Below are 12,955 nucleotides of genomic sequence, written 5' to 3' on the forward strand. Positions count from 1 at the left end.
AAAAGATCAGCAAGGAAATAAAGGCCTTAAACGACACACTGGACCAGATGGACATCACAGATATATTCAGAATATTTCATCCCAAAGCAACAGAATACACATTCTTCTCTAGTGCACATGGAACATTCTCCAGAATAGATCACATCCTCGGTCCTAAATCAGGACTCAACCGGTATCAAAAGATTGGGATCATTCCCTGCATATTTTCAGACCACAATGCTCTAAAGCTAGAACTCAACCACAAAAGGAAGTTTGAAAAGAACCAAAATACATGGAGACTAAACAGCATCCTTCTAAAGAATGAATGGGTCAACCGGGAAATTAAAGAAGATATATAGCGGTACAAGCCTTTCTCAAGAAACAAGAAAGGTCTCAGGTACACAATCTAACCCTACACCTAAAGGAGCTGGAAAAAGAACAAGAAAGAAACCCTAAGCCTAGCAGGAGAAGAGAGATCATAAAGATCAGAGCAGAAATCAATGAAATAGAAACCAAAAAAACAATAGAACAAATCAACGAAAGTAGGAGCTGGTTCTTTGAAAGAATTAATAAAATTGATAAACCCCTGGCCCGACTTATCAAAAAGAAAAGAGAAAGAACCCAAATAAATAAAATCATGAATGAAAGAGGAGAGATCACAACTAATACCAAAGAAATACAAACTATTATAAGAACATACTATGAGCAACTCTACGGCAATAAATTTGACAATCTGGAAGAAATGGATGCATTCCTAGAAACATATAAACTACCACAACTGAACCAGGAAGAAATAGAAAGCCTGAACAGACCCATAACCAGTAAGGAGATTGAAACAGTCATTAAAAATCTCCAAACAGGGCACCTGGGTGGCTCAGTGGTTAAGCCGCTGCCTTCGGCTCAGGTCATGATCTCAGGGTCCTGGGATCGAGTCCTGCATCGGGCTCTCTGCTCAGCAGGGAGCCTGCTTCCTCCTCTCTCTCTCTCTGCCTGCCTCTCTGCCTACTTGTGATTTCTCTCTGTCAAATAAATAAATAAAATCTTAAAAAAAAAAAATCTCCAAACAAACAAAAGCCCAGGACCAGACGGCTTCCCAGGGGAATTCTACCAAACATTTAAAGAAGAACTAATTCCTATTCTCCTGAAACTGTTCCAAAAATTATAAATGGAAGGAAAACTTCCAAACTCATTTTATGAGGCCAGCATCACCTTGATCCCAAAACCAGGCAAGGATCCCACCAAAAAAGAGAGCTATAGACCAATATCCTTGATGAACACAGATGCGAAAATACTCAACAAAATACTAGCCAATAGGATTCAACAGTACATTAAAAAGATTATTCACCACAACCAAGTGGGATTTATTCCAGGGCTGCAAGGTTGGTTCAACATCCGCAAATCAGTCAATGTGATACAACACATCAATAAAAGTAAGAATAAGAACCATATGATACTCTCAATAGATGCTGAAAAAGCATTTGACAAAGTACAGCATCCCTTCCTGATCCAAACTCTTCAAAGTGTAGGGATAGAGGGCACATACCTCAATATCATCAAAGCCATCTATGAAAAACCCACCGCAAATATCATTCTCAATGGAGAAAAACTGAAAGCTTTTCCGCTAAGGTCAGGAAAACGGCAGGGATGTCCATTATCACCACTGCTATTCAACATAGTACTAGAGGTCCTAGCCTCAGCAATCAGACAACAAAAGGAAATTAAAGGCATCCAAATTGGCAAAGAAGAAGTCAAATTATCACTCTTCGCAGATGATATGATACTATATGTGGAAAACCCAAAAGACTCCACTCCAAAACTGCTAGAACTTATACAGGAATTCAGTAAAGTGTCAGGATATAAAATCAATGCACAGAAATCAGTTGCATTTCTCTACACCAACAGCAATACAGAAGAAAGGGAAATTAAGAAGTCAATCCCATTTACAATTGCACCCAAAACCATAAGATACCTAGGAATAAACCTAACCAAAGAGACACAGAATCTATACTCAGAAAACTATAAAGTACTCATGAAAGAAATTGAGGAAGACACAAAGAAATGGAAAAATGTTCCATGCTCCTGGATTGGAAGAATAAATATTGTGAAAATGTCTATGCTACCTAAAGCAATCTACACATTTAATGCAATTCCTATCAAAGTACCATCCATCTTTTTCAAAGAAATGGAACAAATAATTCTAAAATTTATATGGAACCAGAAAAGACCTCGAATAGCTAAAGGGATATTGAAAAAGAAAGCCAACGTTGGTGGCATCACAATCCCGGACTTCAAGCTCTATTACAAAGCTGTCATCATCAAGACAGCATGGTATTGGCACAAAAACAGACCCATAGATCAATGGAACAGAATAGAGAGCCCAGAAATAGACCCTCAAATCTATGGTCAACTAATCTTCGACAAAGCAGGAAAGAATGTCCAATGGAAAAAAGACAACCTCTTCAATAAATGGTGCTGGGAAAATTGGACAGCCACATGCAGAAAAATGAAATTGGACCATTTCCTTACACCACACACAAAAATAGACTCAAAATGGATGAAGGACCTCAATGTGCGAAAGGAATCCATCAAAATCCTTGAGGAGAACACGGGCAGCAACCTCTTCAACCTCAGCCGCAGCAACATCTTCCTAGGAACAACGCCAAAGGCAATGGAAGCAAGGGCAAAAATGAACTATTGGGATTTCATCAAGATCAAAAGCTTTTGCACAGCAAAGGAAACAGTTAACAAAATCAAAAGACAACTGACAGAATGGGAGAAGATATTTGCAAATGACATATCAGATGAAGGACTAGTGTCCAGAATCTATAAAGAACTTAGCAAACTCAACACCCAAAGAACAAATAATCCAATCAAGAAATGGGCAGAGGACATGAACAGACATTTCTGCAAAGAAGACATCCAGATGGCCAACAGACACATGAAAAAGTGCTCCATATCACTTGGCATCATGGAAATACAAATCAAAACCACAATGCGATATCACCTCACACCAGTCAGAATGGCTAAAATCAACAAGTCAGGAAATGACAGATGCTGGCGAGGATGCGGAGAAAGGGGAACCCTCCTACACTGTTGGTGGGAATGCAAGCTGGTGCAGCCACTCTGGAAAACAGCATGGAGGTTCCTCAAAATGTTGAAAATAGAACTGCCCTATGACCCAGCAATTGCACTATTGGGTATTTACCCTAAAGATACAAACGTAGTGATCCAAAGGGGCACGTGTACTCGAATGTTTATAGCAGCAATGTCCACAATAGCCAAACTATGGAAAGAACCTAGATGTCCATCCACAGATGAATGGATCAAGAAGATGTGGTATATATACACAATGGAATACTATGCAGCCATCAAAAGAAATGAAATCTTGCCATTTGCGACAACATGGATGGAACTAGAGCATATCATGCTTAGCGAAATAAGTCAAGCAGAGAAAGACAACTATCATATGATCTCCCTGATATGAGGAAGTGGTGATGCAACATGGGGGCTTAAGTGGGTAGGAGAAGAATCAATGAAAGAAGATGGGATTGGGAGGGAGACAAACCATAAGTGACTCTTAATCTCACAAAACAAACTGAGGGTTGCTGGGGGGAGGGGGTTTGGGAGAAGGGGGTGGGATTATGGACATTGGGGAGGGTATGTGTTTTGGTGAGTGCTGTGAAGTGTGTAAACCTGGTGATTCACAGACCTGTACCCCTGGGGATAAAAATATATGTTTATAAAAAATAAAAAATTATATTAAAAAAAATAAATAATGAATACTGTTATGCTGAAAATAAATAAATTTAATTTTTTTAAAAAAAGGGGTGTGTGTGTGTGTGTGTGTGTGTGTGTGTGTGTGTGTCCTGTTGGTTCTATTTCTCTGGACAACCCTGACTAATACACTGGCCCACAAAGACTAAAACATACATATCATGATCTCAGTTTTCAAACTATTTGTATCATCATGTAAGGATGAAACTAGATGGTGTCTGTGAAACGAATTATACTTCAATTGTCCAGTAATAGAATTCTGATTTATAGGAATCTTTCCACCTGGGAGTCAACTCTAGCTGCAAAAATCACTTTATTTCGCCCCTGAAATATCCATGAAGGCAAAACCTGAGTCTCTTTTGGTCTCTCCCTTAGACCAAGCGAGAAATCAATATCTTTGAATGAGTGATTAAACACAAAACACAAAATTTCAAAATCCATACTATGGTATGAAATTTTCCATTCCTATGGGTGTTTTTTGGTAGGAAAACATGCTGAGTTAAGTATTCCAGCACTTAGATGTTCAGCATCTGGAAAAGTCTTTGTAGGAAGGAGAGGTTTCAGAAAAGGATGTAACCCAAAGTGATCAAGAAATTGGGCCACATATGGCCCTTTATATGTTGCAAGTTTTCTGAGTGCAAAGAAGGACACAGAAAAATTCCAGATTATGCAGATCTTGATCTCAAACATTGTTGACTTCTTTCACATTGTTGACATGGTGAATTTCTTGAAACACAGACAAAAAAGCCTTGTTTATCCTATCAGTGGCTCAGAGAAAAACAGTTGCAATTTTCCATGGGATAAGTGGATATAACTCAAGACATTTTTTAATTAACCTAGAAAAAATAATATTTAGAAATGTTATAAAAGACTACACAAAGATAATTCTAAAGATTCCTTTGGGACATCTGGGTGGTTCAGTCAGTTACATGTCTGACCCTTGGTTTCAGCTCAGGTCATGAGGAGGTGTGTACAAATGAGCCCAACGTTGGGTTTCATGCTAATTGCAAAGTTTGCTTGAGATTCTCTCTCCCTCTCCCTCTGCCCCTCCCACTCATGTTCACTCTCTCCCTTTAAATAAATAAATTTTTTAAAGTTTCCTCTGAAAAAATAAATAAGAAATTTAATGAGGCCTTCAATCAAAAAATTTCCTTGCCAGGTGAATATGTCAGAGGAAGATCAAAGGCCATACCATATCACATTTGGGAAGACCCTGGTCTTCCCCAGAAGCCTCATCTCCCTACAAATCCTAACCCCCAAGTTACAGAAGATAAGAACAATGAAATGTGCTAAAGAAAAAAAATTATCTGTCTCTTTCAAGATGTATGTCCTGATCCCTCCGCTTCAAGGTTTGTGAAATGCTGCTTTATGTGTAGAGAAATGAAAGAGGGTAGGTAGGAAATTAACACAAGATTGGAAATGTTACATGTTGTCATTACCTAAAATGTAAAGGAAAAAAAACTAATTCTCCTTCCCCCCGCCTTGTCATTTCCATTCCCCAATATGAGTTATTTGTTCCTGGGTCTATAGAAAGCTTAGTGTTATTTCTGGTGTTTGAGTTAGACAACTTCACATGCTTATCTCTACACAATAAGTTTATAAAAATGATGCTATGTGAAATTACTCAGAACTGAATGTAAGAGGAACTATTGTGTTTTTCTTGAACAAGTCTTCAGGAAGCCAGAGAAGACATGCCAGGATGAGTAAGAGATACTCCTATATCTTTAAACACCAGAGGAACCAAATTTTACAAGACAGGAGAAAATACAACTACACTAAGGAATGGATTTGCTTGGTCATTTGCTCATAGACAGTAGAAACAGCTGATCAGATGACTTGCATTTTAGACACCTTCCTTGGCTATCTACTGCTATTTTTCTCACAGAAATTCTCTTTCTCCACTGTGAAGATCATCTCAAGAGAGGGGGGTTGATATTTACTCAAACACAATAATACCAGACAGATATTAGTAGTTCTACAATAGGCAAACCAAAACTATGTACAGTAGAAAGAGTAATGATTCTCCTAAAGATGCCCACATTCTCATCTCTGGATCCTGTGAACATGTCACTCTGCATGGAAAAAAATGGACTTTGAGATAAAATTAAGTATCTCAGATGGGAAGTGAGGCAGTACAATGACTAAGGTCTTTTTAAGGGAAAGAGAGTCAAAGTCAGGAAAGGAGATACAACTGACAAAAGCAAGGGAAAGAGAATGAGAGTGAGAGACATTTGAAGATACTGCAGTGAGCAAGAGGACATGATTTAAGGAAAGCAGGCAGACTCTAGGTGCTGGAAAAGGTGAGAAATTAAAAACTCTCCTAGAATGGGACTGGAAGAGATTATGCTGAGTGAAATAAGTCAAGCAGAGAGAGTCAGTTATCATATGGTTTCACTTATTTATGGAGCATAACAAATACCATGGAGGACAAGGGGTGTTAGAGAGCAGAAGGGAGTTGGGGTAAATTGGAAGGGGAGGTGAATCATGAGAGACAATGGACTCTGAAAAACATCTGAGGGGTTTGAAGTAGCGGGGGCGGTGGGAGGTTGGGGTACCAGGTGGTGGGCATTATAGAGGGCACGGATTGCATGGAGCACTGGGTGTGGTGAAAAAATAATGAATACCATTTTTCTAAAAATAAATAAATTAATAAAAAAATTAAATTTAATTTTAAAAAATCTCTCCTAAAGTCTCCAGAAGGAACTGAACTCTGCTGATCCCTTGATTTTACTCCCATAAGACCCATTTGAAACTCCAAACTTCTAGATCTGTAAGATAAATGTTTATGCTTTTTTAAAAAGGTTTTATTTATTTTTTATTATGTTTAATCAGCCAGCAAATGGTATATTAGTTTTTGATGTATTGTTCAACAATTCATTAGTTGCATATAACTCTGGGAAACAGTATGGAGGTTCTTCAAGACATTAAAAATAGAGCTGCTGTACAAGCTAGAAATTACAATACTAGGTATTTGCCTCAAAAATACAGATGTAGTGAAAAGAAGGGGCACGTGAACCCTAATGTTGTTATCAGCAAAGATAAACTAGTTTTAGAGAGAGAGTGCAATAAGGGGGAAGAGGGAGAGGAGAGAGAAACTCAAGCAGACTCCACTCTGAGCATGCAGGGTGACAGGTATTAAGGAAGGCATATATTGTGATGAGCACTGGGTGTTATGTACAACTAATGAATCATTGAACTCTATATCAAAAACTAATGATGTACTATAGAGTGGCTAACTGAACATAATTTTTTTAAAAAGGGAGTGACTTTATTTTATTTGTGTTTTGAAAAGTTCCCTCTGAATTGTGAGTAACGTATGCATGAGAAGCTGGCAAGAGTAGAAAGGCGTGGTCATTTAGGATACAGCAGTTGCTCAGCCAAATAAAGATGGCAGCCTTCTAAGGAGGGGTGATGAAGACTGAGTCAGCAGGACAGACTGAAGACATATAGAGAAAATAAAAATGATAAGGAATGGATAATGGATAGGGTGTGGTAGGAAATAAAATCATTGTTGAGAGTAACTTTTATGATATGATTAGTGTCACAGGATGATAGAGGACCATCAAGAGAGAGAAAGACATCATGAGAAATAATTAAATTGGGGTAGAGATTGCAAGTCTTCTACTGGGAGGCTCAGGTGTCTTTAAGACATAAGAAATAAGAACCTGGAAATACTCTAGATCTCAGAGATCAGAGCTAGAGAAATATACATGGCTGTCATTTGTGTTTAGTTATAACTAATCTATTATTTTTTTATTTTTTATAAACATATATTTTTATCCCCAGGGGTACAGGTCTGTGAATCACCAGGTTTACACACTTCACAGCACTCACCAAAGCACATACCCTCCCCAGTGTCTAATCTAAAAAATAGATGCTATTGTCTAGGATGAAAGAATTTAATGATGACTGAAGTTGTTCTGGAGCTGATCCATTCAATGGAATTATAAAGGAAACAAAGAAAAGAAAGTTAGAGAGAATGGAAGAATGATGTGGAAGGGTGTGTGAGTAGAACCTACATGGCATAAGGATGAAGTGTTTTGTGATAAAAGATGTCAAAAGTTGCTGAGAAAACTTTTAGGGACATGGAGATTACTGTAGGTCTAAGAGATGTTTGTTTGGGTGGCATAATGGGGGAAGAAACCGTATTTGTAAGGGTTTGGGGAAGAGGGAGTAAGTTTTATGCAAGGAAATGGAGACAGAAAAATCAATTCTTGGCTGGTAGCTAAAGGGGAGGCAAGTAGTATATGTTTTTAAGATAGAAGAAAACTAAACATGTTTCCAGGACTATAGAAGGAATACTATTGAGATGGTGCCAGAGGGAAGGAGAGAGACAGGAAAATATGGGAACAATAACTTAAAGATACGTATAAGGTATACGTACGTATAAGGTGTGAAGGATGGGATCCAAAGAGCAGGTGGAAGCACTCTTCCTAGAGGAACATAAAAACTTGCAGTAATGATCTAGGAATGTGGACAGGATGCAAGCTGGTATGGTCAATGGCATATAGTTCACAAGGTGTCATCATAAAGACTCCTATTTTCTCTGTGAAACAGGTGATGAGAACATTTGTTCAGAAAGGGGGAGAACACAGAAGATTCAGTGGCAGAACCAGTGCTAATGGAGTTTGGGTGAACAAAGTCATGCAGGAGGAATTTCTGGCAGCAGAATAGGCTCCTTTAGATGGGAAGGGAGACTCAGGGGAGTCTTTAACAGAAAATGTAAGAGGTAAATCTTGCCATTTGCGACAACATGGATGGAACTAGAGCGTATCATGCTTAGTGAAATAAGTCAAGCAGAGAAAGACAACTATCATATGATCTCCCTGATATGAGGAAGTGGTGATGCAACATGGGGGCTTAAGTGGGTACGAGAAGAATCAATGAAACAAGATGGGATTGGCAGGGAGACAAACCATGAGTGACTCTTAATCTCACAGAACAAACTGAGGGTTGCTGGGGGGAGGGGGTTTGGGAGAAGGGGGTGGGATTATGGACATTGGGGAGGGTATGTGCTTTGGTGAGTGCTGTGAAGTGTGTAAACCTGGTGATTCACAGACCTGTACCCCTGGGGATAAAAATATATGTTTATAAAAAATAAAAATTTAATTAAAAAAATGGAAGAGGTGAGAAACCACAGGTAAAGAACTTGGTTCAATTTGAGCCAGTAAGTGTGGTTCCATATAACCATCCCCACAAATTTTCCCATGTCATTACTGCTTTTCCTTCCTGGTTTCCCAGTGGCTGGAGGATGCTGGAAATATCAGGCATTCTTATAACAAAGTCCAAAACGCTGGCTAACACTTCTGTTTAATTTCTAAATATGTACATCAACCGCCCCCATGATTGCCTTTCTGAGACTTGCTCTCAGTGACTATGAGATATAGATGGGTGTACCAGAAAAGGATAGGATACTGTAGCCTGAGTTGAATGTGCATTGCCACTTCAGATCACTGATTCTTATTTACTTAGTAGCCATGCCTGCCAAATAGCAGGTGTTTCATGAGAGTGTTGATGTGTAAGAGGTAAGATGAACACAGTTCCCTAAGGAGGAAAATATATTTTTAATACTTTATTTATTTATTTGACAGAGAGATCACAAGTAGGCAGAAAGGCAGGCAGAGAGAGAGGAGGAAGCAGGCTCCCCACTGAGCAGAGAGCCCGAAGTAGGGCTCGATCCCAGGACCCTGGGATCATGACCTGAGCCGAAGGCAGAGGCTTTAACACACTGAGCCACCCAGGCACCCGCAAAATATATTCTTTTTTTTTTTTTAACATATGAGTTATTTTATTTTATTTTATTTTATTTTATTTTTTATTTTCAGCATAACAGTATTCATTATTTTTTTACCACACCCAGTGCTCCATGCAATCCATGCCCTCTATAATACCCACCACCTGGTATCCCGACCTCCCACCCCGCCCCCCCGCCACTTCAAACCCCTCAGATTGTTTTTCAGAGTCGCAAAATATATTCTTAAACAACCCTTTAAAAAAAGGCCATTGCTAATAATTAAAGATAATTGAGAAGACACAGATGATGGGATCCAAAGATCAAGTGAAAGCACTGTCTTCACAGAGCAGTCCAAAAGTTAATAATTAATTAACAGCTAAATTACTAACATTAAATTAATAGATAAAGAGTAAAAAACAAACCAAGTGTGAGCCACCCCAGGGCATCATCTTCTACACACTAAACTTGTTCAATGTGACAAGCATATACTAAAACAGATCACTTAGTGAAGTGCTCTAGGAGCAATGCTTGACCTTACCATGCTGGGTCTGGAAGAATCAGACATGACCTTGCTGGACAGTGTGTATTTCTCAGACGCAGCTCTTCTATTCCTGATCCCTTTGAACCATTTCTTGTATTGTTCCCGGACCTGCAGAGGCAAAGCATGCTTGGGTCAGCTCCCTGAGGAGAGTAAGGATGGGAGGAATCTTGGGTGGGAATGGGCAATGGTACCTGCTGGCTGAGGAGGCAATACACCAAGAAGATGAAGAAGCCCTGCAGGCTGTTGATGATGGTGAAGAGGTAAGCCATGACATGGGCAGCTGGACCCACCTGCAGGATGCCCAGGCACCATGTGCAGCCCAAGATGATGAGTTGAGCTGTGGTTTTAAATGTCAGCATTCTGGGTAGGATGAGAAAGGAAGTCAAGATGCACCCAGGGCAATAAAATGACAACCATTCTCATCTTTACCCATGGATTCTCCTTTCTTCCCCTGCTGGTACTCAGTTCTCAGACTAACTGGTGATCAGCTTTGATCTTTACAATCTGTGATCCACTAGAGAAAAAATTGCCACAAGGCACGAGGATGGAGTTTTGATTTGGAATGAGGAGGATAGAGATACTTCATAATGTAAGTTTCAAAACTTTTATAATGCTCCCTGGAGATAATGAATTTCATTCATTCAATGTTATTGAGGAGGCATTTTTTCATTAGGCTCTGTGCTGGGGCCAGGGCACTAAAAAATAACAGAGGCAACTGGGTGTTATAGGCAACTGGTGAATCACTGAACACATCAAAAACAAATGGTGTACTATACAGTTGCTAACTGAACATAATAAAAAATTTAAAATTACAAAAATATCAAAAACAATATTTCTATTTTCTGTGAGTTTTTTTTATAAATCATCCTTGTTTTTAATTTAAATTCAATTAGACTTGTCAATTTTTGCCATTCTAACTGGTGTAAGGTGGTATCTCAAAGTGGTTTTAATTTTAATTTCCCTGATTGCTAATGATGGGTATTAAGGAGGGCATGGATAACATGGAGTACTCGGTGTTATACACAAACAATGAATTGTGGAAATATCAAAAACTAATGTTGCATGGAGCACTGGGTGTAGTGTATAAAAAATGAATTCTGGAACACTGGAAAAAATTAAAAGAATAAATAAACATTTTTTTAAAGAATAAATAAATTAAAAAAAAAAACAATTAGCAAGACAGGAAACAACATGTGTTGGAGAGGATTGGAGAAAGGGGAACCCTCTTATACTGTTGGTGGGAATGCAAGTTGGTCCAGCCACTTTGGAGAACAGTGTGGAGATTCTTCAAGAAATTAAAAATAGAACTTCCCTATGACCCTGCCATTGCACTATTGGGTATTTACCCCAAAGAAACAGATGTAGTGAAAAGAAGGGCCATCTGTACCCCAATGTTTATAGCAGCAATGGCCACGGTCTCCAAACTGTGGAAAGAACCAAGATGCCCTTCAACAGACAAATGGATAAGAAAGATGTGGTCCATATACACTATGGAGTATTATGCCTCCATCAGAAAGGATGAATACCCAACTTTTGTGTCAACATGGACGGGACTCGAAGAGATTATGCTAAGTGAAATAAGTCAAGCAGAGAGAGCCAATTATCATATGGTTTCACTTATTTGTGGAGCATAGCAAATATCATGGAGGACAAGGGGAGTTAAAGAGGAGAAAGGAGTTGAGAGAAATTGGAGGGGGAGGTGAACCATGAGAGACTATGGACTCTGAAAAACAATCTGAGGGTTGTGAAGGGGTGGGAGGTGGGAGGTTGGGGGGACCACATGGTGGGTATTGGAGAAGGCACAGATTGCATGGAGCACTGGGTGTGGTGCAAAAATAATGAATACTGTCATGCTGAAAAAAATAAAATAAAATGATATAATAAAAAAATAAAAGATAAAAAAAGGCAAAAAAAAAGACTAATGATGAACTATATGGTGATTAACATAATTATAAATAAATAAATAATTCAATTAGGCGAGGAAGATTTCTATTTTCATTTGGAAAGGATAATAATAAGAACATGGAAGAAAAAGCAAAAATTTCCACAAAGGTTGCTGGAGCAAAGGACTGCTGAAGCCTCTCAGAAGATTTGGCATTGACTATTTTATTTTCTCCATAGAGAGGAATGGAAGAGGGATCAGAAGGAACCCCAACCAAGAGTAGGGTGTGGAAGTCTAGGCTGGGTTGTGAAAGCAGTCACAGGTTTTTCTAAGTGCTTCATTGGAACATAAATGTTCCCTGCACATTTGTCGTAAGAATTTTGCTGGCAAAAGTCCAAAGAATGTTTATTAACCAATGCCACTTCTTCCTGTTGCTGAGGGAATTAGAAATTTGGGTTAAAAATATAACAGGGGTGTTGGGTGCCTCAGTCCATTAAGAGTCCATCCCTTGATTTCAGCTCAGGTCATAATCTCAGGATTGTTGGATCGAGCCCCATGTCAGGCTCCACATTAAGCATACAGCCTGCTAAAAAATCTCCCTCTCCCTCTCCCTCTCCCTCAGCTCTCCCCTCCCCACACTCTCAGGCTCTCTCTCTGGAAAAAAAAAGAATAGAACATTTTGGCCAGGCTGTCAGCAGCACACCACTGAATCTGAGCCAGCTGCCACAAAAGGACAACTGCATCTCTCTACTCTACGTCCCTTCAGCAGACCCCACAAAGAAGTGTCAGGGGCTGCTGAGACACATGGCTTTGTCCTTAGTACCACACATGTTTGTGGGGTTGTCACTCTCTTCTCCATCTTACCTTGTGTTCTGGAGGGTGGATACATCACTGTTCAAGGATGACAATTTGCTCTTCAAAATCCAGAGGGTCATCAGAAAGAAAACTAAATTGACCTTCAGGAAACCACAGAAGCTTTATTGAATAAAATTTCAGTCTGTGACCTGTATCTTAGCCTGTGAAACATCAATTCCACATTTAAGTC

At 39.2% G+C, this 12,955-nt stretch overlaps 1 protein-coding gene across 5 annotated transcripts in view; it reads right to left on the bottom strand.

Annotated features, from left to right (window-relative positions):
* Window positions 1-4,049: 4,049 nt before the first annotated feature.
* LOC309852399 (adhesion G protein-coupled receptor E2-like) overlaps window positions 4,050-12,955 on the bottom strand; it is a 38,659-nt gene continuing 29,753 nt past the window's right edge. For 2 of the 5 annotated variants that reach the window (XM_082708859.1, XM_082708862.1), the window contains 5 exons: window positions 12,775-12,866; window positions 10,220-10,388; window positions 10,026-10,136; window positions 8,138-8,186; window positions 4,050-4,589 (listed from right to left, as the gene is read on the bottom strand). In XM_082708859.1, coding sequence (XP_082564985.1) covers window positions 4,585-4,589; window positions 8,138-8,186; window positions 10,026-10,136; window positions 10,220-10,388; window positions 12,775-12,866 — 426 coding nt within the window. In that variant the 3' untranslated portion in view covers window positions 4,050-4,584. Of the gene's footprint in view, window positions 4,590-8,137; window positions 8,187-8,275; window positions 8,300-10,025; window positions 10,137-10,219; window positions 10,389-12,774; window positions 12,867-12,955 lie in introns of those variants that run through there. The other 3 variants (XM_082708860.1, XM_082708861.1, XM_082708863.1) reach the window with 3 other exon arrangements.

The sequence above is a fragment of the Mustela nivalis genome (assembly GCF_964662115.1).
Source record: "Mustela nivalis genome assembly, chromosome: 1".
In the NCBI taxonomy this organism is placed as follows: Eukaryota; Metazoa; Chordata; class Mammalia; order Carnivora; family Mustelidae; genus Mustela; species Mustela nivalis.